Source organism: Lytechinus variegatus, chromosome 18 (assembly GCF_018143015.1).
Source record: "Lytechinus variegatus isolate NC3 chromosome 18, Lvar_3.0, whole genome shotgun sequence".
In the NCBI taxonomy this organism is placed as follows: domain Eukaryota; kingdom Metazoa; phylum Echinodermata; class Echinoidea; order Temnopleuroida; family Toxopneustidae; genus Lytechinus; species Lytechinus variegatus.
In genome coordinates, this window is record NC_054757.1 from 16,637,399 (window position 1) to 16,664,387 (window position 26,989).

General features: G+C 36.0%; 1 protein-coding gene across 1 annotated transcript; it reads left to right on the top strand.

The window, feature by feature from the left end:
* The first annotated feature begins 1,948 nt into the window (after nt 1-1,948).
* On the top strand, nt 1,949-20,767 carry LOC121431850 (hypoxia-inducible factor 1-alpha inhibitor-like). The gene is made up of 8 exons (XM_041629617.1): nt 1,949-2,152; nt 12,138-12,382; nt 14,380-14,528; nt 14,953-15,098; nt 15,842-15,948; nt 16,616-16,679; nt 18,570-18,680; nt 19,634-20,767. The coding sequence occupies exons 1-8, from the start codon at nt 1,988-1,990 to the stop codon at nt 19,706-19,708; spliced, it is 1,062 nt and encodes a 353-aa protein (XP_041485551.1). The 5' UTR covers nt 1,949-1,987; the 3' UTR covers nt 19,709-20,767.
* Nucleotides 20,768-26,989: the final 6,222 nt, after the last annotated feature.

Here is a 26,989-nt window from a genome sequence, read left to right on the forward strand (position 1 = left end):
ATCATCATCACCATCATCATCGACAACACAATATCGTCGCCACCGTTATATTCACTAGATGTCGGCTACCCATTTTCCCTCCCCCGGTTCCCTCCGCAGATCTAAATCTAGGCCTATTTCTCGTTTAAGATCACATCATCAGAAGTGATAGCTATTCTATATCGTTTTCATTAAATACCAGCAATCATTAAACTCCAACCAAAGAAGAGATCTGAATAAGACTGAGACCATACCTCTGGAAATCGAAGTATTCCTAACCAAATCAGAGTATTGCAGAGGAGATATCAATAAAATCAATAGACCCTTGTAGAAATTTGGAAAATGTAATTTAGGGACAATAAAATTGCGCGCCCAAAATGCAAAACACGTGCGCGTTGATAGATTTGTTTTTGTTTTATTTGCCACGGGGCGCGCAGGCTTGAGTACCTTTATTTTCCCATGCCTTTTTAATTCCTCAGAGTCAAACCTCGTCTCCTCGACCGGTGTAGCGGCAGACGTTCCATCGACGGATACGGTTTCCGCGGACTTCGCATGTATCTGCCTAACCTAGCACCGTACACTGTAAAAACTGTGGTATTAAAACTGACACCAATTGTTGTTAATAGTGGACCACATCCTGAGGTGTTAAAATTACACCCTAGAGATTGAACATAACGCCAAAGAGTGTAAATGTAACAACCAAGGGTGTTGTAATAACACCTATAGGTGTAAAACTATCACCACCAATTTAACACCGGTGTAAAAGAACTGGTGTGGTCCTCTATGTACACCGGTTAACACCACAGTTTTTGCTGTGTATCCACCGCTACACACCGGCCCTCCTTTGGGAGGGGGGGGGGGTGGTACTCACGAAATAAGGCCGCTGGAATGGGTCGCTTTTTTGGAAGAAATCCCTAAACATGGGATATGGTTTTATATTGGAAAATACATGACCCCACCAATTTGTGTGACCTTTTTTTTTTTTTGCTTGTCAAATTTTTATAAATCCTTAATAATATGGGTTCCTATTTAGCCTGTTTCTCCTCCTCCTCCTCCCTTCTTCTTTTTAATATTCTTCTTTTCCTTCTTCATTTACTTCTTCTCCTCCTTTTTTCCTTCTACTCCTCATCCTCTTTCTCATTATCCTTCTCGATCCTTCTACTTCTCCTTCTTCTTTTATCATTTCCCAAACTCTCGATCATTATTGATATCGTCAAAAGGGTAATTTCTGTTGATTTTCCGATACTCGCTTTCATCATATCGCCAACAAAGATGAAAAAAGAAGAATGAAGAAAAAAAATAAAATAAGATTTTATCCTTACTAAAACAATGTACCTTTAACAAGAGCATATATAATTATAAGACATGTCTATTGTTTTTCAATATTTCAATTGCATCGAAATAGTGATCTCAGCTAGGGCTTTAATAAAAAAAAATCCGTAGTTTTCCTCTTCCAAATAAAAATTATTAGGCCTATTGATGATTTGATTGTTATTTCAACACGTTGGCAGGCTACCAGTGGTGGATCTATGGGGAGTTCAAGCCTGCTGCAAAGTAAATGATCTACACTTTGGAGCCAACCTCAAATTGCCTCCATTTTATAGTGAATCTTTTCTTTTTTGCCTGTCAAATTTTTCGGAACCAAAATTTTGTATTGAATTAATTTGCCCTTTGCCTTTTTGTTGTCAAATTAACTCTCTTTAAAAGCTATATCATCCCATGAATTGATACAGTATTTTTTATTTATATGATGCAAAATAAAAGAGCAATATTTTATCCGTATGTTGAGGATGAGGATAGAATGCCTGAATCCGGGGGGGGGGGGCACTCAGTATGTTGTGCATAGTGGGTATGTGCCGCGGAGAGGACCCCCCATTTTTCCCATTTTTTCATCTTTTGACTACTCGTCCACGGCCACCGCGCCTACTGGAAGATGCTCAGCCCAAAATCAGAAAAATATAGCGCCACCTCGAGATCTGAGCAATGTTTACATTTTGAGACAGGGAAAATGGCGTCGTCTGCAAGTGAATGCGGAACTGCAAAATCGGATCAAAATACGAAAATCAGAATTGATTTAGACCCATCACAGCACAGAAAATACACATTTCCAACCGAACAGATTCCAAGGCTAGATGTGTCGGATCCTAAAGTCAGCGAATATGTTCGAGAAGGGGTAAGTATATGAGACATAGTGAGAGAAAAGAGAGTGCAGTGCGCAATTGAATTGGGACGCCTCGAGCGAATGGTGTACGTGCCAAAGCGCCAGCGAGCAGCGAACCATATCAGCATGATCAGTGAAGCTGCAGTGCCGTTGGCGGCGGGGGATTGCATGCATTGAAAGTCGGGGGTGGGGGGGGGGGGGCGAGTATTCAGGAGGCTCCTAGAGAGTAAAAATCATTTAATTTACTAGTGTATCTTTACTCTCCACGGAGCCAGCGCTGATTCCATCCTATTGATCTGCGTGTAGGGAGCAATTTGAGCCCCCTTTTTACATTTTTAAAAATATCTTACAAAATAAAACATGCTGGAACCTAATAATACATCAGGTAATAGTCACCCATGGGTTCATATCGTCTCGCGAGTGAAGGATTATCAGTCATACGCACGCGACACACCACTACATTTCGAAAATACAGTGGGCTTTTGCCCACATAAAATATTATGTATAAATAAATATTCCACATCCTGCTATGACACTTACCGAATCATTTAGATCCTTCCGTGACTTCTCCTTGAAGTTTCTTTCTAAAAATATGTATATTTTCTTGATCTTCAGTGAAGATTTTACGGAGATAGAAATCAGTCAGCGTTGATATCAATTTTCTCCTGAAGAGGGCGCGCGATTTATATTCATATCAAAGACACGACAAGGGAAAGAATAGGCACCTACACTATTTTACACGCATATCGACGCAAGGCATTACGCAAAGTCCGTGAAGTGTCCAATCTTTTCATTGTATAGACTTTGGTATACCGTATACGTATTATTGACGTTCGTCAAAGCTTGTACTGCTGGTTTCTTTCCAGGCACGTATATTATTTTCATTTTTTTTTTATCAGTCATCTTTTTAAATTAATGCAAATGAGTGTTACCATCACCAATAATAATCATTAATTATGTTTTTTAAGGCATTTCATGAATTGGTGCCCATAATCAGTAAATTAATCATGAGGATTGTGCATTCAAAGAATTTAGATACAGTTATAAAATTACCGAGGAGCTGAATCAAGGTTGTGAAATTATGATTAGCGCCACCAACGGGCTTCCTTGTATTTCCGTGGAAGAGACAAGCGAAGTCACTTTCGAGGCCGAGGTAAGCAAAATGTGCTTTTTTTATCGGATTATTATTTTATTATTATTTATATATTCAACAAACTCTTGCTACTTACCGGCAAGAGCCCCGGTGCGTAGCGAGAAGGAGCTTCGGCAAATATTACTTCAGCAATGAAGCGATGTTTGCCGACTACTTCGAAATCCAGGGTCAAACACGGTCTATTGTACGAGGTTAGTACATACTAACCTCGTACAATACATGAGTGGGTAATAGTAGCTAGTAGCAGACAAGGTGAATAATACCATATATAAATATTTTCTCCAGCTTAATTACTTTGCATATTGATTTATTTTTAATGACTACCACAAGGGGCTCATTTTATGTTTTTTACCCCACAGAAATGGGGTAAAATGAGCCCCTTCTCAAAATCATGTTTCATTACTTAAATTCAAGGCTGTAACACACAATAATGAAGTGTGCTAACCTCACAATTATCTCCCAAGCATGACAGCAATACAAATAGCCCAATTTAACCATAATTAATGAATTACTTCAGTACTTAATGCTGTAATTATGACATAGCGTACATGTTTTTAATTGCAGTGTCATTGTTCAATGTCCATAACTGTTGTCAAATTTCTGTTCTACATCATTTGTTGGCAATGAGGCATACAAAATCTACTGTTGCAATATCTGTTACTGAGGGGATATCAATGCCACAACAGGCAACACTCTTGCAAAACCACTTTGGACAAAGTTCACAACAAATGAACTGGTCAGAGTTGGTGGTGTCATCAATTTTACCACACGCTTCACATTTTTCAACTTCATTGTCGTCATTTTTGGTTTCATTGTCACTTTGTGGAACAGGGGCGGATCCAGGATTTTGAAATAGGGGGGGCGCCAGTGGCGAGGGAGCGAAGCGACCGAGCGGGGGAGGGTGTGGGAGGGGGGATACCCCCCTCCCACGGCAAGGACTTTTTCAAAAAATCATGTCCAAAAGTCGTATTTTGAGAGCACCTTTAGAAGAAAAATGTGTATTTACATTGTGTGTTTCAAACGAGAATTGTTTAGTCGTATGGCAACATGCATAAAATTTGGTTCTTTTTTCCCCAAAATGCACAGTAAATTGTTACAAACTACAGAAAAAAACGACATCATCTTCTGGTAATCAACCTTTTCCCTCATATTATTTTCAAATCATCTTCAATAATCCAGTCATTCTGCACAACCTCAAGGTAATATAATGCTTCTTAAGGGGATTCTCATCATTTTTATTGTTTACGTTCAAAGTCTCTCATCGCGTTGCCATCTTAACTTATGACCAGCCAGGATGAAATTGTATTTATATTTATTTTAACATAAGATAATCAATTTTTACGAAGCACTTGTTAAAACTATACCACAAATAATTAAATAAGGTCAATGATAAAATGCTAGAAAATACATGTAAGGAGCTTTGATATCCAGTCCATAATTGTATAAGTTATAACTATCAGTGGCAGAAAATGTAAAATAAACCGAGGCTCGTCTTCGGTATATAGAGTTCAGAAGGCATTTTGTAAGCTTTTCATTTATGAAATTACAACTTGTTTAGACCATGAATTCATATAGGCTTCCAATTTGATGTTTTTTCTACATGTTGAATCAATGTATACTAGCTTTCCAACCAACAAAGTAAATGTTGTAAACTGTATTGATTGCCTTCTGTTGGGCAAAGCTATTCCTGCCAAGTTTGAGCTCAATCATGACTTTTATTTTTTTAAGATGAAAATATGGAAAGTTTATTTATGCAAGACAAACAAAGAACAGACGAAATAGTGGAATTTAATTACTCACACTATTATAAGGGATATACTTTTAAAGCTCTGCACTATATAGATCCCGTTTGCTGCCTGTGCAAGTCTCGAGGTTCTGTGGGCATAGCCACAAAATATTATATACGTTTTTCGTAAGTGAAATACTTCAGTAAATAATTTAATAATGAATATCACACCCAAATGTATTTCTATGACATGCATGATTAATTTAAGGAAGTTTTGCCGTACAATGCATTATCACGTAAGCGCAATTGGAGGAATGTTATGAGAATGCCCGCTTTAGATTTAATACCGTATCCTCCCATTTTTTTCATAATTATATTGTGTTAAGATACTGCATACTTAACTAGTTCATCATCATTACAATGTTGTGATTGCTTTCAGCTAGGTTTGTGTCTGTTCAGTGGTGTTGATCTTTTTTTTTTTTGCGTAATCGCTGGTACAAATTTAGTTTCTGAAAAAGAGATAATGATTTTTTTTCATATGGTGGAGCGGTAAATAGTTATTTAGTCTGCAGACTTCTATTTCATTTTTTCATGCCATCTTAGAGAAAATTGTGACTTTTTTTGGTCTGGGTTGCAAGATAATGGTTTTGCATTAGGGTTACGGAATAGGAATAATGTTTAGGACTTACAAATTGGCCCGTGGGTTTGGGGAAATGGGGGATTTTACGCTTGTAAAACATGAAGAAGGACCACTGAATGTGTACTAAGCGCCAACAAACCAATGAACCATGCCCGATGACCAATGTATTGATGTTTCTGGTGCACTCTATGTATTGTTTACTATCAGCGATTTGCGCATACATATGTGAAATCCCCAAAGTTCGCAAGGTTATATTTTAGTGCCGAGTGGATTCATGAATAGCATTCTTCTGGGATATTTCTGAGCATACTTGTCGACGACTGCACCATAATTAACTCGTATGTCGCGATGGACGAACAGCAGCATCAAAGCATTCAGCCTGTCCTCGTTCATTGTTGAACGGTGCGAAGTTTTGGTGAATCGAAGCGCCGAGTTTGTTCTTTCAACGCTTGCACTGGTGGCAGAAAGTGTCAAGAGTATTCTCGTGATCGTGACAATGTTTGGGTACATTTTATGCTCTCCATCATGTGCTACCTTCTTTAAGGTCTCGGAAAGTGTCTGCGGGAGGTCATTCTCTTCACACGAGGACCACTTCCTCTTCCACAGTCTTAGTTCCTGTTCCATGTCGTGTGGGTATGGAAGATCTTCGCCATAGTATGACCTGATGGCTTTGAGTGATTGAGAATATACATATTTGCTCCTTGATAATTCGTTGGAATGATTGCTTCGGCGAAACTTAGTTGGGGCGCCCTGGATAATATGCCTCTGAATCTACCAGAAAGTGTAAAAGGTAGTTTACATTAAATACAAATATGTCTGACCTATACATTTCAGTGAAAACGTACATGACCAAGGCAGAATGATAATGCTGCGCACGTGGCGCCCGATATAGGGCTTCATCTTTGAGTGAAGAATAATCTCGGGGATAGACATTATCATTCGCATCGTTGACACTTTCTCTCGCGATCTGTTACTTACAATTTACATGTATTTGCCATAAAGACCGACAAACGCATGTTACAAAAAACACAAAATTTCAGGAAAAAATGATATCCAATCCAACATCTTCACACTGGTCACTGCACTGCAACTCCCGATTACAAGTGGTGCAACTTTCCAACCAATCGACTTGTGCGCCCTGGAATTCCGGAATTTACATATTGCAATACAGTATGACAGAGGTGCATTTGTGCGAACACAAAGGCCATGAGCGTAAGTTAAAATATAGTTTTGACTAGATCTAGCCCTTGAAATTGACTACATTGTACCAATCCAGTAAATATAACCATAAAAAAAAAAAAGATCCGGCGAAAATAGGGGGGCGCGCGCCTGGGGCGCCCCCCTCTGGATCCGCCACTGTGGAAGTTCAACTGGTTCATCAGAAACATTTTCTGTTTCTTCTCTTTGCTGTTGATTCTTTCTGTTCTGCTTTCCTTTAGTTTTCTTAGCCTTTCCACTCTTTCTTTTCACCTGAAGTTCCTCCTCCAGACGCTGCACACATTCTGCACTTCTGCACAGGTAGGATATTGCCTTTAAATGTGGTCCTAATTACTTGAATATCACTTAATGCAGATGTTTACATAATCAAATAGTTTAAATCATGAATTTTATTTAAATATCTTACTCAATTTATCATTTACAGCACCCAGAATCCATATACAACAGAGGGGACTCATTTTACCCCACGGGGTACTATTACACACCCAGGGACAAAATAAAAATGATTCTTATTAAAATTATTTTATAATGTTCACTCACTATGACTACTCAACACAACCAAGAAATAATATAACAATCCAATTAAAGAGGTAGATATAATGCTCATCTTTCCAAAGCGAACAAGCCACTTTCAATATGTAGTTTTCTAGTCCTATGTGTTTAACTGCACCTCCTTGCTATGTGCTGTGGGATGTAGAGACACATTATACTGCAGCTTAGGGCAGAGATATTGGCCAACATACCACCCAAGTTATGGCCAGTTAGGCCTTGGCATTTTTCAGCAGTGAGCAAAAACTCTTGAGGGGGCTCAAATTGCCCCCCTCTCCCCTACATGGTGTAGGCCTACCGTACCGCCAAAAAACCTGCAATTTTGCCCCCGAAATTTCTACTTTACTTCTGTTTTCTATTTTCTAAAACTAACGTTAGCCGTAAATCATGTAAATGGGATACAACTTCATTTCTGACATTTCTATGCTATAGATTTCACTTATAAATGAGAATTCATCAAATAATGAGAAAAATATTATGAAAAGACGGGGGAGACTTGCCCGCGATGTTTACGCCTCCATCTTTTTTCGCCAACATTACGGACGAGTGAAAGTTTCAGGTTTTTTGGGCGGTACATGCAGATGAATGGGATGGAATCCCTGGCTCCGTGGAGAGAAAGCATACATTAGTATTAATAATGATAATAATGTGACTTATAAAGCGCCAAATCCACTCTGTAGAGTGCTCAAAGGCGCATAAAGAGCTAACACTAAGAAGATTTTTTAAAGTTTCGACAGGTACGTTTAAAAAAAAATTTTTTTTTTTTAGTAAATTATTTTTACTCTACATGTAGGAGCCTCCTGGCTAGGAGCGAGTGGGTTGGTGTTAACAGATCCCTATTTCTGCTCCATGATTTTATCCTAAAGTTTCAAAGTCAAATGCACGTAGAGCATTGGAGACATATTCAGATACCCATGATTTATTCACTAATAAACTAAAGAAAAAATATTCAAGAATGAAGGGAGGTGTGGGAAAAAGACCAGAAAAAAGAAAAAGAGGAAGGAAAGTAAGAAGAATTAAAGAAAAAGAAAGACTGAAGGAAAGAAATAAGAACAATAATCAAGAATGTAGAAAAGAAAGCAAGAAAGAAAAAAGTAAAGAAAGAAATGGAAAAAGCCTGAAGGAATGAAAGAAGAAAAAACAAAGAGAGATAGAAAAGAAAGAATGAAAAGAAGAACGAAGGAAAGTATTGGAGGAAGAAGAGAAAAAGAGGAAAGAAAAACAAAGATGAAGGAAAGAAAGAAAGAAAGAAAAAAAGAAGAAAACAAAATGAATGAAGGAAGAAACAAAATAAGACAGAAAAAAAAGAAAAGAAAAAAACAGTAACTTTTTGGCTCAAAAAGATTTTTAAAAAAGGTTTATTAACACAACCGAATGCATACGTGGGACTGTTATGCACTCTCACCAATGCTTGCTGTTACAGACAAACTTTGATAATGTTAGGGGTATTTGTGGTATTGTCATCATAACTTCAAAATTTTATGGATCTAGTTCATGAAACTGGGACATTTATCCCTGAATATCATGTGCACGTTTCAGGTCACATGACCAAATTCAAAGGTCATTTAAGGTCAATGAACTTTTGCCGTGTTGCGGGTATTTATTGAATTGGCATTGTAACTTTTAAACTTTATGGATCTACATGTACACACATATTTCATGAAACAGACATTAGGGTGATCATGTTTGTTTGGCACACATCTTCGGTCACATGATCATGGTCAAAGGTCATGTTGGTCAATAGACATAGTATTGTATTATCATAGTGTTTTCTTTTGTGATTATTCATTCAATAGCTGTTTTCAAAGTCAGTATATTGCTGCTGTATTAATTCGCGTAATGCAGGCGAGACTGCCAGAGGCGTTCCACTTGTTATACCTATGCATTGATATTTGTAATATGCTAGGTATATTATGTAAAAGTCTTTTAGGATTGGTGAGTATGTTCGCCAATATACCGTAGACAAAAATGATTTACAGTTAAAATTGTATGAGGAATATTTTGCTTAAAAAAGACAAATCTACCCAATAAAAAGCTGATTTGAATTAAAGGAGAACAATCATAACACTGCAAATTTCATCAAGATCTGGTAAAAAAAATGAAATGGCATTTTAATAAAAGACAAGTTGGGGTATAACAATCTGAAAATATGCCTTTTTGTGATAGATAGATAAATGGTTTATTAAAAATCAAGACATCATCGCGGCTAAGGCCGAATTGCGATGTATTACAAGGAAATGATAAAAACATATATTCAAACAGTAACATAAATAAATACAAAATAAATGACACGGATAAAGTATTATATTGAAACTAATTGTGTTGTAGAAATCTAGAAGGAAATATTAACTTAAAGTGAATTGTGTGTCTAGGAAATGAATAGTGTGTATGCCATACTTATTCAAGTACAATAAAATCAGAAATAATTAACAAATTAACGGAAAACATTAAACAAATTGGCAAGATATATTTGCAATGACGGAAAAATAAAATGATAAAGGAATAAAAACTATATTTGTGTTTGTTATCATCAGAATTATCGGTTTTTAGCTAAAATTTTCAACTGATTTCTAATTTTTTCAATTCAATTAACATTTCATTTTGGCCATCTAAATTCTGTTTTCAATACCAGTAATTAAAATGTCATAGATCAAGGGCTGCTGGGCAATAGTAAAGGGGCGGGGCTAACCATGAAAAAGCAGAATAAGTTGTTAATCTTACATTTCTGTTTATGTTCACTGAAAAAGCTGTGGAGACTGAATTCCCCTGAGCAAACCCCGGATTCCCGGCCCCTGTACATGTAGATATTACAAGCAAGTATTACAGTTAGTTCCTTTTTAAAGTTTAAACCTGAGAATTCATTCCGATGATGAAAATAAGAACATTTTGATATAATGGGGAATAGTTTACAGTGGCATAATGAACCAAAAATTTTGAGGGGACTCGATATGGCACATCATGTAAAATTGCTAAAAAGTTACGAGCGAGCGAAGCAAGCAAGCAAAAAATGTTGATGTTTTTTATTACAAAAATTTTGTGATAGATTTTGACATAATATTCAGAAAATGATATCATATTTCACCCTCATCGCTTTCCTTTTCTCTCCTCTTACATGTAACTTTTATTTTCTTTTTTTTTGGGGGGGGGTGCTGGGGCAAGCAAGAGCCCCCCCATCTTTACACCAGTGACAGTTTAAATGGGGAAAGACCAATTTTGATGCTGTCTCCAGCCATGAAATCTACCTTCTGACTTTGTTAACAATTTTTCTTATAATGAAAGTAAGATATTCCAGTATACAATTATTTTATTATAAAAGGTAGATCACGTCACACCCGAAGAAATTGGAGAAATCTTCTTGGTTATGAAAGATGTTTACATTTAGGTGCATGAAAACATATATATGATGCAGGTGTACATGTACATGTAGGTACTTCCTACTGTGCATTATAACCTACCGATGAATAGAAAGGTGTACAGTATAATGATGTATGAGAATTGAATGCCTGGTAAATAATAGGAGGCAAAGTACACTGCAATAATGAGCACATACTGAATAAACATGCATGAATATGATGCCACATGCAAATCAAATTCATCGATCTGTATCAAAGATATGTTCCATGTTATATTCCATTGTTGATTCAAGAGCGACCTTTGGTTTATGATTTTGTAAATGCCAATTGATCCAGATATCAGTTTCAGTGTGCAATTATCTCCAAGTAAATAAGATAGATTACGGTTTTGGGTTTCTTTTATGTTCATAATATTTCCTGTTAGTGGTGAATGTTTTTTTTCAATACATGATCCTGTCAAACCTGTCTTAGCAGCCACCTGTCTATATCTTAACATCATGGAAACCTGGTTTTAGTGGCCATCAGTATTGTTTCCTATTTTGATTGAAAGGAATATTTGTTATAGAATCTGGCTTTTCTTTTTATTTTGGGATATGTTAGCCTTAAGAGACAGATTTGACCATAAATATGACAGATTATTTTGATTGTTTTGTTTTATCATTGAGCAACTCTTTTTTGATATGAATGGTAATAAGGATGAATCAAAATTTATTTTGTCACTTTAAGTTAATGTCAGTTTCACCAAACTCTGTACAAAGTCACTCTGGTTTATGAGGAGTTGAAATTAGCACCAAAAAATGTAATTTAGCTCAATATATACCGGTAGGCCAATTTCTATTTTTCTCTTCCCTTTAGAATTGAAATGTGTTTACAACATTGTGTTTACAACTTTATGTAAATGATCAAACTCTCCTCGTTTAGTATATACATATGTGTCACTAACAAGATTTATACTGCCAGGGGAACTTGTAAGAAACAAGCAGTATGCTCAGGTTGGAAAAAAAAATTACATGAGTTTATGTTTCTAAAAACGTACCGAGGAGTTTGAAATCTCTTACAAATAAGAAGTATTTAAAATAATGCTCTACTTTATTAAAAATAGTCCACTGGCAGTTTTCATTCATCGTGCAACTTGAGTGGAAGAGGTAGAAACATAAAAAATTAGATTTATATAGTCAGCCCACCTGTGCACTTTTAAAAATCCATGTACACCCTTCAAATTTCATTTATATTATCATTGATTTACACAGTTTGCTACCTTCATATTCTAATGTATTTACTTTGGTAGTAATAGAGCACGAGCACCACATTTCCAGTACCGCCTAATTCTCTTCTTCCACATTTTTACTTCAATTCAGAAACCAGTGGTGATCACGGGATCTAATCTGGTCCAGACAGCTCTAAAATGGGACCTGGACTACTTAGAGGGGAACCTTGGCAAGGGCAAATTCAATGTGTACGTCTCCAAGAACCACCGCTTCATGTACTTTGACGACAAGAAGGCTAGAATACAGAAGGAATTCACGCCCAACACGAGGCTTATGGAGATGACGTTCCCGGAGTTTGTTCAACTTATGGAAGATAAGAAAGGTGGCACGGACAAGTGAGTTTTAACATTATAGCCGTTTCTCCATGCATGATCTGAAGTATTTTAATACAAGATTGTGATTGTGGATGGTGTTTTGGATTCTTGCCTTCTAATGTCAATCCATCTAGACAGTGGCGTAGCTAGGATTTTTTCCCGGGGGGGGGGGCACTGGGGGTCCTTGCTTTTTCAGGGGGGCACCGGCCATTTTTCCGGTGTGTGTATGTGTCCACAAGGGCGGATCCGACTTTCGCTAATAGGGGACGGGGCCCGAAATTATCTTCAGGTATATCAGTCACTTCTTAGTTTTATTCTTATTAAACAACATAAACATAAAATAATCTCATAAGCCTTATAAAAAGTGCAAGCGCGAAGCGTGAGCAATTTTTTTTTTTTTAACTTTAATGTATTTTTTCCTGAAAATTTGTTATGTGTGATCCTGAACAAGATTCGTATTTACCCCCAAGCACGAACAGAAATTTTTATCAACTGTTCTAGCATTATCAAAAAGGGACCTGTTAGGACTGCTTACAGTTACCCACGAAGACGGTATATATTTCAATAATGCGAGCACGAAGCGCGAGCAAATTTTTTGACATTCCGACCTAAAAAAAATTGTCATTCTAAGCACTTTTTGTATTAATTAATGGGATAGGTATGTAACTAAACAATTGATGCGAGGAAGAAAATTGAGATTTTAGACCTAAACGCGGGACACTCTATTCATATTTTGTAAGTCATAAATAGGATATAGTCAATTGGGTATCATTAATAATGCGATCGTGAAGCGTGAGCAGAAAATTATTGATATTCTGATGTAAAACTGGATAATTTAAGTACATTTTAAATAAAGAACATGCAGGCTATCGTGCATGTTATATATTTAGACCTAAAATCTGGGCATTCTGAATACATTTGTTTAATAGAACATTAAGGAATACACGTAGACAATATGAACTTGGCAAATCAAACAATGTGACCATGCAGCGTGAGCTTAAAATGCTGATATGTAGACCATAAAATAGACATTTTACAGAGCACTTAAATTTGTAAATGAAAAAAAAAATAATGAAAGCTTGATGTCCAAGCTAACATATGTTTTGCATATTGACTTCTAAACTTGCTCCACATCAGCCTATTGAGCAAGATATGAATTCCATCGAACAGGCAATTATTGCGTGAAGCGCCAGCAAAAATTTTATATAGTAACATGAAAAGATTTTTTTTTTAATTGCAAGTCTTCCCCTCACATTATTTCATTCACTCGTCTTCCTCCTTTTCTTCTGTCTTTCTTCTTCTTTTCCTTTTCTTTCTTTCTCCCTTTTTTCTTTTCTTTTTTTTGCTCCCCCCCCGTAGCTACGCCACTGCATCTAGATCAGTTATGGAAGTTACTACGATTTGTAAAAATCAGTCAAAATGTTTGTAACATTTCATCACATTTAGGGCCTAGACAATTCATGTTTTGCATAAAATACAACCCCACAAAGTGGGCCCTTGTTGTGACGTCGCTCATACATGTACCTGTTAAGCCTAAGAGATTGATCAATCAAAGTATAGTCAACACAGATTCAACACTGCATTTATCACGTGGAATTGAAACCTCATTTAAACACTACAGGTTTCTTGATATCTCACTTTTAGTTAAATTGATTAATCTTTATTCTACCCTGAACTTGGTAATCCTTGTTCAGTTCAATATTTCTTGCTATCTTTTCTGTGTTAGGAAAAATTGGTCAACCAACAAGCCTCTCGTGATAATGAGCTTTGTTGGCGCACATGTTTGTATTATGAAAAAAATTATAATTGGATTTATTTGGGGCTTTTCCAGACAATACAAAGCATAAAACAAGATAATGTTACAAAGCATAAAACAAGATATTATTTCTGTGTGTTTTTGATAAGATGCTCTTTTTAGAGGTCAAGAGAAGAGATGCTTGAGAGAGTTTGATAAAATTTGTTGTGTTCATGAAATCAAACTCGTGCTGACGGTTGTTTTCTATTCTGTTGCCATGTAGGATATACCTCCAGCAGGCTCTGAATGACTCCGTAGGACCAAACATTGTAGAAGACTTTGTGAGGTTCAACTGGAATTGGGTAACGGACTACCAGAAGAAGAACAACTGGGGACCACTCACATCAAATCTTCTTCTCGTATCTATGGAAGGTCAGGATGTAGTATACAGATATTGACTACTCATGATGATGACTGTATAAATCTATAACTCCCTAGGTGCTTTTAATACCATCTCTTTTATCACCCCTCAGCCAAGACCTTGGGGAGAGAAAAGGGCCGGTATGAAAAGCACTAAGTAAGTGATTATTTTCGCTATCATCTGAAGACAGAGCAGTCTATATTTGTTTTATATACCTCATCGTAAATCACATAACTGCCATACTTTGGCAAAAGAAAGTAAATTACAAATAGTACACTGTATCATTTGTAATATTATGTACAATGTGTGTTCGTCATTTACATAGACGTCGATAAAATTTAACAGCATGTTTGTTGACCCAATAACAACAGAAAATTACAAATACATGTACATGTATTCTAAACATTTTAATCTCATCCTGCGTTTGTTTGACAGGAAACGTAACTCCAGCTCACTACGATGAGCAAGAGAACTTCTTTGCTCAGGTCAAAGGCTATAAGAGATTCATCATGTTCCCACCCAATCAGTTTGAATGTATGTATCCATATCCAGTCCATCATCCCAACGACAGACAGAGTCAGGTAGGCTTTATGGGTGAGGAAGATGAGGGAGGAGGAGTAGAGAGGAGGGGGGTGAAGGAGGAAGAGGAGAAGAAGAGAGGAGGGGGAGGAGGATGATGCATAGAGAGGAGGAGTAAAAGGAAGAGATAGAGGAGGATGAGGTGAATGAAGGAGGAGAGAGGATGAGGTGAGGAGGAGGAGTAAGAAGAGGAGATGGAGAAGCAGGAGGAGGAGAATGAAGGAGGATGAGGAGAGAGGATGAGGTGAGGAGGAGTAAGATGAGGAGATGGAGAAGCAGGAGGAGGAGAATGAGGAGGAGGAGAGAGGATGAGGAGAAGGTGTAGGAGGAGAGATGAGTAGGAGAAAGAGGAAGATTACAAGAAGTTTGGAATGTCTCTATCTATATCCAGTCCACCCTCCCACAGAGTCAGGTAAGTTTTATGTTGAAGGAAGATAAGGTGGTATTATTAAAAGGAAAAGAAGAATAGTAAGAAATCAGTAATTTTGAAAGAAGGGAGAGGTTTGGGGAATGCCAAATCAAAAATAAATGACTAAAAAGGAGGAAGAAGGAGGAGAGAAAAAAAGAAGTAGAAGGAGGAAGGAGAAGGAAAAGAAGATAAGTACCACAACTTGAGAAAGCCCCCTGTGCCCTTTTTTAAACTTGAAAAATAAATGAGATAGCTGGCCTGCCACAACCCAATACACAACCTTTCCACACATGTACCAACCCCTGCACCTTCGTGCATTGTTTTCTTCCCTTCAAGGTAAACTTTGACAATCCAGATTACAAGAGGTTTCCAAAGTTCCGAAAGGCCAAAGGAGTAGAAGCTGTGGTTGGTCCAGGAGATGTCATATACATTCCAATGTACTGGTAAGTGTTCAGATGTCTGTAGTGAAACAAAATGTTAACCGAAGGACACTGGGTAATTAGCCCCCAAAATGTAGAAATGCTCCCACCTTGAATTTGAAAATGCTTTTGCAGCCTTTGGGATGTTTCATAAAGCTGTTTGTAAGTTCCACACATCATTGTGCAAGACTGGAACATATTTTTTAGTGTTTTCAAATCAGATTCTCAAACTTTTATTGGCTACAGATGAAATATAATATTTGTATATCAAGATTCTTTTTTATAAATCAATATTAGTAAGCATTTAAATGCAAAGTTTATGATTTGTTGAAATTTGCTGGAATACAAGTAGGAAATTCAGTCTCTTTTATAAAACCACTGGCTATTTTGGGGAATATTATTTAGCACAAGAGCATACACCAGGGTCCTGGGGGTCATAATTTTTTCTACAGGAATTTGCACAATGAATTTTCAAGAAAAAAATGAATGTATGAATATAATCATAGTTAGTAGATATTTTGATCAAACATGCATAATAAATGTTGAAGTTGCTGGCTGTCCATAGTTGTGATTGATCGGATCAGTCACATCTCTTTGTGTGACAGGGCCCAGTTCACAATATGCATAACATAGAAACAGCTATAGTAGTCTCTGTATTGACATTTTTATTGATTTCTTGGTCTTTATTCAGGTGGCATCATGTTGAATCTCTCTTACATGGTGGAGTGACGGTATCAGTTACATTCTGGTTCAAGGTAAGGTCAAAGGTCATAGTTCGAAGTTCCTCAGTTGCCTTGCAAAATCTAGAAACCTTTCCAGTTTCTATTTATCCTGGTGGGTGTTTCATAAAGCTGTTCATAAGTTAAAGGACAAGTCCACCCCAACAAAAAGTTGACTTGAATAAAAAGAGAAATATCCAACAAACAACACAACAGATTTCATCAAAATCGGATGCAAAATAAGAAAGTTATGACTTTTAAAATTGTGCTTAATTTCACAAAACAGTTATATGCACATCCTGACTGGTATGCAAATGAGACTATGACGTCATCCACTCACTATTTCTTTTGTATTTTATTATATGAAATATTCTTATTTTCTCATTGTCAAGTGATACAATGATTAATTCCTCCCTGAACATGTGAAATTAGCATTGTTTAATACTATATGGTTCAGTCAAGTTGGTCCTTATTGTCAAATCTATACAAAAATGAAATATAAAACAAAAGAAATATTGAGTGTTGGACATCAACTGACTCACCTAGTTGTGCATATCACTGTTTTGTGAAAAATAAGAGAAACTTTAAATGTCATAACTTTCTTATTTTACATTTGATTTCGATGAAATTTTCAGCACTATGCTAGTTTAATTTTTCTCTATTCATTCAAGTCAGCATTTTCCTGGGGTGGACTTGACCTTTAAGAGTGACTATAAGAACGACTGGTGAACCTTTCTTACACGCTAAATGGTACCAATGAACATGTAATGGTGAATATTGTTTACCAAAAAAAAGTTCACCAGTCGTTCTTAAAGTCCCTCTTAACCTACGAACAGCTTTATGAAATGGTCTATTAAATACTAGCAACCACATATGGAATGTGATTTTAAAAAGAAAATGATGGAAAAAATGATACCTTCCAAGTACAGTTAGTTGTAGGTGTTTCCATTCCTGAATAAAAGCTGTTTGAATTAAGCTAATGATAATAATTACTGACTCTAATTTGGCAACATGTTGAAAACGAGATTTAGAAATTAACTCAAAGATTAAAATGGCAATTTTATGGCAATTTTACATTAATTATTCCTATTATTAATTTTCAGATTTAACTGTTTTTATTTCCATATTTATTTTAAAAGTATGAAAAATAATATGAAAATTAATGATTTTTGCCAATTAATGAGCAAAAACGGAGCAATCTTGATTTTATAGTGTCTACCCATGGATTTAAAAAAGCTGGATGGAGTTTGTTGCATGCTGCTGTACACATGACCTTGAAGCTACAGGAAAAATACTCCATGACACATATAACAGTATATGAGAACATTTTAACATGTAAGAAACAACATGCATACAAGCAGGTTTATATTCAATTGGTCTAATACCATTTCGTCCAGTTACCAGCTTGTCTACTATCATTTGGTCTACCATCAGTTTGTCCACTATCCACATAGCCATTTCGTCCACTCACCATTTCGTCTAATAACCAGTTGGTCCAATAGCCATTTAGTCCGTATACCATTTGGTCTAATTTGACTAAGTGTTAATTTGGCAAAATGAATGTAAATAATATGGATATTAGACCAACTGGTTACGAGACGAAACGGTCAAAGACGAACTGGTGATTAGACGAACTGATGATTGAACCAACTGGTTGTTAGAAAAATGTTGATAGACAGAATGGCATTAGACTAAATGAAGGTAGACCATGTGATGAATGGACGAGTTGGCAATTTACCCATAAGCACACGGAAGAGAAAAAGTGTGGAACCTTGTGCTTGCTTGACCTTGGAGTACTTTTAAGTGGGCTCAAATGGGCATGTTGTAGCTCTATCCAGCTATTGATGTATATGTATCTACCTGTGTAACCTGATCAGTTAAACAAGGTATGTGATTATATTGTGTTTCATGTTTCTATGGTGATAGGCCGGAACAGGACCAAAGCAGGTGGAGTACCCGTTAACAGCGCAGCAGAAGGTTTCCATCACACGGAACATTGAGAAGATGATGTTTGAAGTGCTCAAGGATCCAAAAGAGGTGAAATAATAAGAATGAATGGATTTTAGCAGTAGGGTTGGAGTGGTGGTCGTGATGATAGTGATAGTTTTGATGGTGATGGTTAAGGTGAGGATATTGAGTGGGTGATGGTGAGGATGAAGATTTTGTTGGTGACAGAGGTGATGATGATGGTGATGGTGATGATGATGGTGTTGATGATGATGGTGATGGTGGTGATGGTGATGATGATGGTGATGGTGGTGATGATGATGGTGATGATGGTGATGATGATGATGGTGATGATATGGTGATGATGATGGTGGTGATGATGATGGTGGTGATGATGGTGGTGATGATGATGATGGTGATGGTGGTGGTGATGATGGTGGTGATGATGATGATGGTGATGATGATGATGGTGATGGTGGTGATGATGATGGTGATGATGATGATGATGGTGTTGATGATGATGGTGATGGTGGTGATGATGATGGTGGTGATGATGATCATGGTGATGATTGTGTTGATGATGATGATGATGGTGGTGGTGGTGATGATGATGGTGATGGTTATGGTGATGATGGTGATTTTCAGCATTTAGGACTGAGAAATGAGAAGAATACTGATGGTTTCATGCAAAATACTGATTTCTCAAGTTTCAGTTTTATGTGTTGTCCTATGGTATTTCTTTGAAAATACTGATTTCCTCGCCAAAATACTGATTTTCAGCTTTAAAAATACTGAAATGTTCTTGTTCAGGTTGGCAGCTCTGGTTGTGGTTGTGATCATGATGATGATGACGATGTTAATGATGATGGCATGGATGGTGATAATGATGGCAATGATTATAATGATTGGTACATCATACTGATCTTGATGATAATCAAAGTTCATAACCAAATGTAAATTTAGACTTAATCATTCTAAATTTCATAAGATACCAACTTTTCTATAAGTAGCCATGCCCTGTTTTCACCTTCTCCACATTACAGGTTTCATCGCTCTTTCATCTCATTGTCGATGGTCGCTATGACAACCCAGTTGACCCCATGCCCCCTTCGAGTTAGCATCCAGGCTGCCACACTCATTCCACCTACGAGCAATAGTTCACCTCAATCCATGATCTACCTAGTTTCAATCAGCTGATTCATGGAAAATTGTCTGTCGACTGACATCTATGATTATTGTGATAAGTAATGATAGAAATCAACCATTCATAGATATCAGATGCCATAGTTGATCTTAGAGTTTTTATTATATCCTACTTAAAATGAATCCTGTATTGTTACTGGTTCAAATAGCATCACATGACCAAACATATTCTAGCTATGATGTTGAAACAAAACGCCCATAAAGAAATTCTCTGATGTTCCTGATAGAGTAGTGCACTATTCCATCATTGACGTCACAGATCAAGCAATCTCTCAGATGTACCAGTCAGCAAGCTTCTCTTCCGGGCAAATCCTGTGATGTGTTGGCTGAGGTTCTACCGAGTGTGGTTGCTTAGGGAAAAATAGGTCAGTCAAGCAACTGGACTCTGCGAGTGCAACCGCATAGATTTTGGTCCTAACCTGTTAAAAGTGGGATATAAAACCAATGTACCAGGCGTTTCTTTCAACAGTATAGATGGAATTATTCATCCTTGCTTGGACTGGCAATTTTACTATCCCCCCCCGAGGCTCCACCCCTTGGTAAATATAGCAGTTGCCAGTTCAACCTCGGATAGCTAATTCCCACTATACTTCCTCAGAGCCTGGTATATTAGATGCTAATTTCAACATAATAGACCAATCATGCTATTCACATTAATCCTACCTAAAATTCACTAACTGACCACTAAACCATACTTAATTTGGATAAAAATCTGACTTTTTACCATTCAAAGCTCATGTTTAGATATGATTTTAATATTTTTAAGCAACAGTGTGATTGCTCCCGAATACTTTGCTGCGTAGTATGTCGTGTTAGGCTGCAGATTGCTGTATTCTGCTAACACATCAATCCGCACCTAAAAACGCAACGATGGGATCCATGCTTTAAGCCTCAATGTTTAAAGTAAACATCAAAGTGAGTGAATATATATTTACCCTATGCCACACACAGTGTTTCCACTCTTCCCAAAATTCGGGAAATTTCAGGAAATTTTGACTTTTTCCAGGAAAGGTTTGGGAAGTGAAAATTCCAGGAAATTTCGGGAAATCCGAAAATTACAATTAAACAACAATTGAATATAGCAACTACTAAAATTCATGTTCTATTTACATAGTTATTTACCTCCATTCGTACATGTAGCTCAAAATTTTCCGCTCGTGCTTTTTAAAGAGGGCTTGAACAAAAAACATGCTAAATTCCCTGATTTTGGCCACCTGGACCAAATTTACACTCTCTGTATTATTGCACGATTTTTGTTTAAAATCAAACTTGAAAATTCCAGGAAATATTTATGAATTTCAGGAAATTTGGGATTCAGTTTTGGGAAATTTATTTTGGAGCTGTGGAAACACTGGCCACACATTCATGGTGTCAGCATTAGTTTTAGATGAAGCAAAACAGATTAATTGCTTTCTTGGACGAGTAGATTGTTGTGTCGACCAAGGAAATGATACAGACAATGTAATATCCAGTAATAAATCAGGGATGCCAGTTTTCAGGCAAAAGCCTGAATTCAGGCTCTGGCTATTTATTTTCAGGCCTTAGTTTTAGCATTTTTGTGTACAAAATATTGTATTCTAGGTGATTTTCAGGCCTTCTGATCATTTCGAACTGGCATCCCTAAATAATAATAACAACAATAATATTGATAACGCAGTTCTTGTATATGCGCATGTCACATTAGGATGTTCTAATAACGTCCCTTTGCACTTCCAAAGGAATCGAATATCATCTTTATATTTGGTTGTTTGTGAAGTGAATCACATGATATATGAATTGTGATATTCAAAACAGAATGTTGTGACTGCCTCCGTCTGCCCTAGAAATATTTAAAGATATTATTACAGTAGTTACAGTAAACACTGATTTCATGTGTCTGTAAAGTCTGTAAAACAAGGCTTAATTGTCAGTATATCATCGAGGATCTAGATCTGGTACAGTTACATAAACTGAACTTTGTGGAATCTTGAAATCTACGCTGAAAAATGTTCACACTGAAGATCACCAACACAGATAAGCGCATGTGGTACAGTGTATCATTATTGCTTTGAATGTCGGCCCGACGCTTGTCCCGAATCCCGTGCTTATTTGCTAATTTCTCAGCAATTACACAATTTCTTCCAGAATCCTTTGGCACATATTTTGTATTTATACAAACAGACACTTTGGTGGTCATTTCATTGGATTCTGAACGAACTCATTTTGAAATTATTACAACTTGGATTTACCTTTAAAGACAGTCATGTGATTGTGATAGTTGGGATATTTTTTTTTAAATATTATTTTTGTTTGTGACCGCTGTCACCATACATTACATGTATATGTGCAGATGCTTGGTGTAGCAACTTATTTGTGGGTAGTTGCTTGACCTAGCTTTATTCGGCTAATATTTTCACAAGTTCAAAAGCCATGAAAATATTTAGATTAGATTTATTAATTTCCATTATAAAAATGATATAATCGAAGTAACATTCAAAATAATACATTCAGTTCAATTTCATAACAAATATTGAAGATAAATAAATTTTCCAAACAAGTAGAGCTTGTAAAAAAAGGCAAGTCCCTAAACTTAGTTCCAGTACTAATTAACATATGCTATATACAAGAGACGGATGGAAAATGAACTTTAAATACGTAGTCTACAAAATACTAAAATAGAGCGAATAAGCGACTCCAAAAAATGGAAAGTAATTTAGATAATTGTAATGATAACGATAATAATTTTGAAAAATATATGTATATAACCAGGAAATATTGCTTTAGTAAATTTGGCTTATGGATCCAACTTTCAAGTGTGATACAAATTTGTGCTTAACCGCTTTAAAATTTCTTGCCCTGATGTTGTCTTTTGCTTAATTTGCCAGAGTGTCGGTTCTTTTTGGTCTTTGTTCTCAAATTTTATTAGGGGTGTTATATCCGAGGTAATAGGCTGTAAATTCTAATGACGTGTTCATGTTGATGTTAGAGGCAGTGTTCATTTTTTTTATTGTAGGACATTATTTTTTAATTGTAGGATATGAGATAAGCCATATATGCAGCTGCTGGTAAAAAGATCAAATGGTCAGAAACCAGTTGAGATTTGAGCCATTTCTATATTTTTTCCTTCTTTATTATTATTTTTTTTTCTTTTCTACTTATATATCCCCTTGCAGATTCACTTTCATTTATTTTTATATATATATTTTGGGAATAAATTGTTTGTAAACTACGCACTGTTTTACGAACGACCAGAAATGTTCTTTTGTGGCATTTGTTGTACCTCAAATTTCCCTTTTTTGTACAAAGGGTGACAAAATATTGTAGAAACCTCAATCAAATTTGAGAAATGATGAAAGAAAATACATTCAAATTGTTGATAACAAAAAACTGAAACTGGACCATGCAAAGTCCTCATGCAAAAATGGGGATTCAATAGGGATGGAGAAACTACCTGCAACTGAAGGTAGGATCAGACAATGCAACACCGTTTGGTCTGACCCTTTCTACCAGAGCCATGCAATGCCAAAGATCTGTGTCCCGTCTTACAAAGAGTTGCGATTGATCCGATCAAACCCAACTATGGAAAGCCAGCAACATCAACATTTAAAATGCATGTTTGTTCAAAATATTTTCCAGATATGATGTAGATTCATTCATGCATAATTTTTTTTTTTGAAATTCAGTGTGCTTCTCTTCATTTACAAAGGACAATGTGCAAATTTCCTGTAGTAGAAATTATGTAATAGATGGATTTCCATATAGCTGAGGTTGATCGGATCAATCGTAACTCTATGGAAATCCATCAGTGTCATAATTTTTCCTACAGGAAATTTGCAAAATGGCCTTTGTAAACAAAGGAGAACACACCAAATTGTCACGAAATTAATGAATTTATGAATATACATTCATATCTAAGTTTTTTTCAAACAAACATGCATTTTAGAGGTTGACTTTGCTGGCTTTCCATAGTTGCGATTGATTGGATCAACTGCAACTCTTTGTAAGACGAGGCTCTGTAGTCTTTCAACCCCAAAGCTAGATCTTGTACCCTTTACTGGACAGGACTTGTGTAGTGCCCCTAGAAAAAGAAAACTTAAAATTCTAAGCATGAATTTTAAGTCGTACTTAACTCTTCGTGAAGCACCCCCCCCCCCCCCCCGATGGGTGTTGATATTAATTGAGATCCTAATACTGTAATATAGCGGCTAAGAACATGTTCCAGTCGTTCGTAAAGTCACGCATAACCTACAGCACAGCTTTTATGAAACAGCACCCAATATAGTCTTGTCGCTTACTATCAAATCTAGTTTATACATGGAGAATTTAGTGAAAACAAACAATAAATAGTTCTTCAATTAGATTTTGATAGGAATACTAGATCCTAAAAATTGCCTCGTTAGTGCTTAAATAGTTAAATCCACATATGAATATTATAGTATAACAATAATTTTTATCATAATAAAATGGTACAGAATAATAGTGCATAACTAAATATGTGAAGATTTCTTTGCATTCCTACATGTATTTCACTTTACTTGAATGTTATAACTCATTCTTTCCACAAAATCTTCCATTTTTTTCTTTTCTTACTTTACAATTAATGTTTATGTCATTTCTACTATTCTCACAAGCCAAATTCATGTTATATCTGAAATATTGATTGTATGCTATTGTTATTCATCTCATGAAAGACTTTAAATTGTTGTATATGTAAAGTTTTTATCATTGTTGGTAGAAATATGGTAGTCTGTAAGCACAGACCTTTGTGTTTTCAAATATTGCATAATTCAGAGTCTGAAATAGGAGACTAGATTCACTCATGTACTATAACTGCCTCCTGCTTGACACACGCATCTTGGGTTTAGAGTATAGTCTCCACCCAAGCCACAATTGACTTGCTATTATTTGTTGAAGTGTCAAATTTGAGTCTTTGCTTGAAGACTAATTGTAGGGGGTCATCTAAGCCTAGGAGATAAAAAAGTTAAAAATTCATCAAAATCACTGTAAAATTAAAAAATGACAAGTGCATCGCTTAACAACTTTCACTCCACTCGTATGTTCAATGTGGTACTTAAAAGGTGTAGGTCTAAATTCATTTGCTACGTACTTGTAGGACCTTAATTCATTAATGCATACTGTTTTGAAAATGAATGTCATGTTTGTAACTACTGTTCAAAAATGAAATGTGTGTGTATACCGTATATCTTTGAAGGTTGCATGACATTTGCTCCAGCGACAATTGCTCTGCTCTGAATTCCGCACATTAATCGAATGACCAACTTCAACCTTCGGTTTAACCGGGGGGGGGGGGGGGGTGTTAGTGAGAAAAACTTAGGGTGTTAGGAAATAATTTAGTCATGCATATTTACAGTGCTACCCACATACCCCCCCCTCCTCTCTTGGTGTTCCTTAAACCTTACCCTAAACCTAACATAAAACCCTATAGCAACCCTAACTGTAACCTATATCATAGATGAAATTAAGCCCGGAACAATTGTCGCAGGAGAAAATGTCGTGTCACCTTTTTGAAACCCCTATGGCACCATTCAACTAAATATCTGTATACGTAAGCTCATAGGTCTCTATGCATTGTACATTGTAAGTAAAATCATTGTTAAAGCAGCACTGGTTTTATTTGTTAATATTTTCACTCGATGCTTACACATTCGCTACGCAGTAATCCTTAAAATGATTTTTAAACATTCATGTTAATTGTTTTTAACAATCGACATGTGTAGTATTCACATTCTAATATGAAATAATAGTAGTAGTTGGGTAACTTCAGTGGATTGCTTTTGTTGTTTTTTTCTATCTTTCTTTTATCTGTTTTGTGTTCCGTACAGCACGGTACAATTTCTCATTTCAGTTGTAAAGAATATATAATCGAGTTAATCTTGTCTTGGTTTTTGTTCCATTTCTGGTACTTCTTGAGGGTTCTTGAGGATTACCATCAATCAAGAAAATATCCTTTTATTTTCATTTCAAAAAGATGTCAAATGTTTTCAAAATGTCCTGTATGACAAACAATGGAATCTCCTGGATACACAATTCACTTTGCGTATAATGGAATTTTTCCCCCCCAATATTGTACATAACAAAGCTTAGAGTGTCAATTTATAAAGTAACAAGTTTTGTATACTCTTGCTGCATATAGTGAGAAATCAGTGCTGATTTTTTGTTCATACTACTTTGTATTGAGGAGATGCATATGATTGTTATGATACACAGATTATTTTTATTTATATCATGAGGATTAAATATTTTTTTCTTCATTTTCATGCCAAAGTCTCTAAATTCTGTTTTCACTGTGTATTCTTCTGTGTGTATGTGTATGATAAAAACAATTTGCAGGATTGATATTAAACACTTAATACAAAATCAGCCCTGACCAAATCTATTTGCTATGTACTGTTAAAGTATGTGTTTACCATGCTTTAACTGCCTAAAGGAAACCATAATCCAAGAAGAGAAGCATCATATTGGTAAGAGTAAAACAAGAGGAACAATTTGAAACAAGTTTCATCAAAATTGGTAACGAAATAGGCAAGTTATGGATGTTTTAAAAGTCTTGTTGTTTCTATGGGGATCCTCAAATTGGCAAACATGCTTCAAAATGGTTGATTTTGTTTGTACACAATTTTCAGATTGTCCCCTTCATTTTACATATTTCACATCATTTCCTCATTACCTTGACATATGTGGTGTAAATTTTATTTTCCTATGACATATGTTATGCTCAGAATGAGGCAATATGCAATTTGAAAGATAATGGGGAAAATCTGAAAAATTGTGTACAAAACAAATGGAGAGTTGTCCACAAAATCAGTCATTTTGAAGCATGTTTGCCCACTTGAGGATTCCCATAGAAAGTACAACAAGACATTTTAAACGTCCATAACTTGTTTATTTCACAACTGATTTTGATGAAAATTGTTTTAAATTGATCCTCTCATTTTACTCTTTCCAATAAGATTGCTTCTCTTCTTGGGTTTTGGTTTCCTTTGATAGTGTCTCTAGGTCTAGAGGCTTTATATGTAAAAGCTTAAATTTTTTGTAGATCATCAATATTTACAATAACTATATTACATAATATTTGGTAGATGTACACATCACCTAACAACACAGGAATTAATATTAGAACCCTTAAAGAATTTGGAGTTTGTATATTAGAAAAAAACTAGACTGGGGACTTAAGTAATCTAGAACTGCTGCTGCAC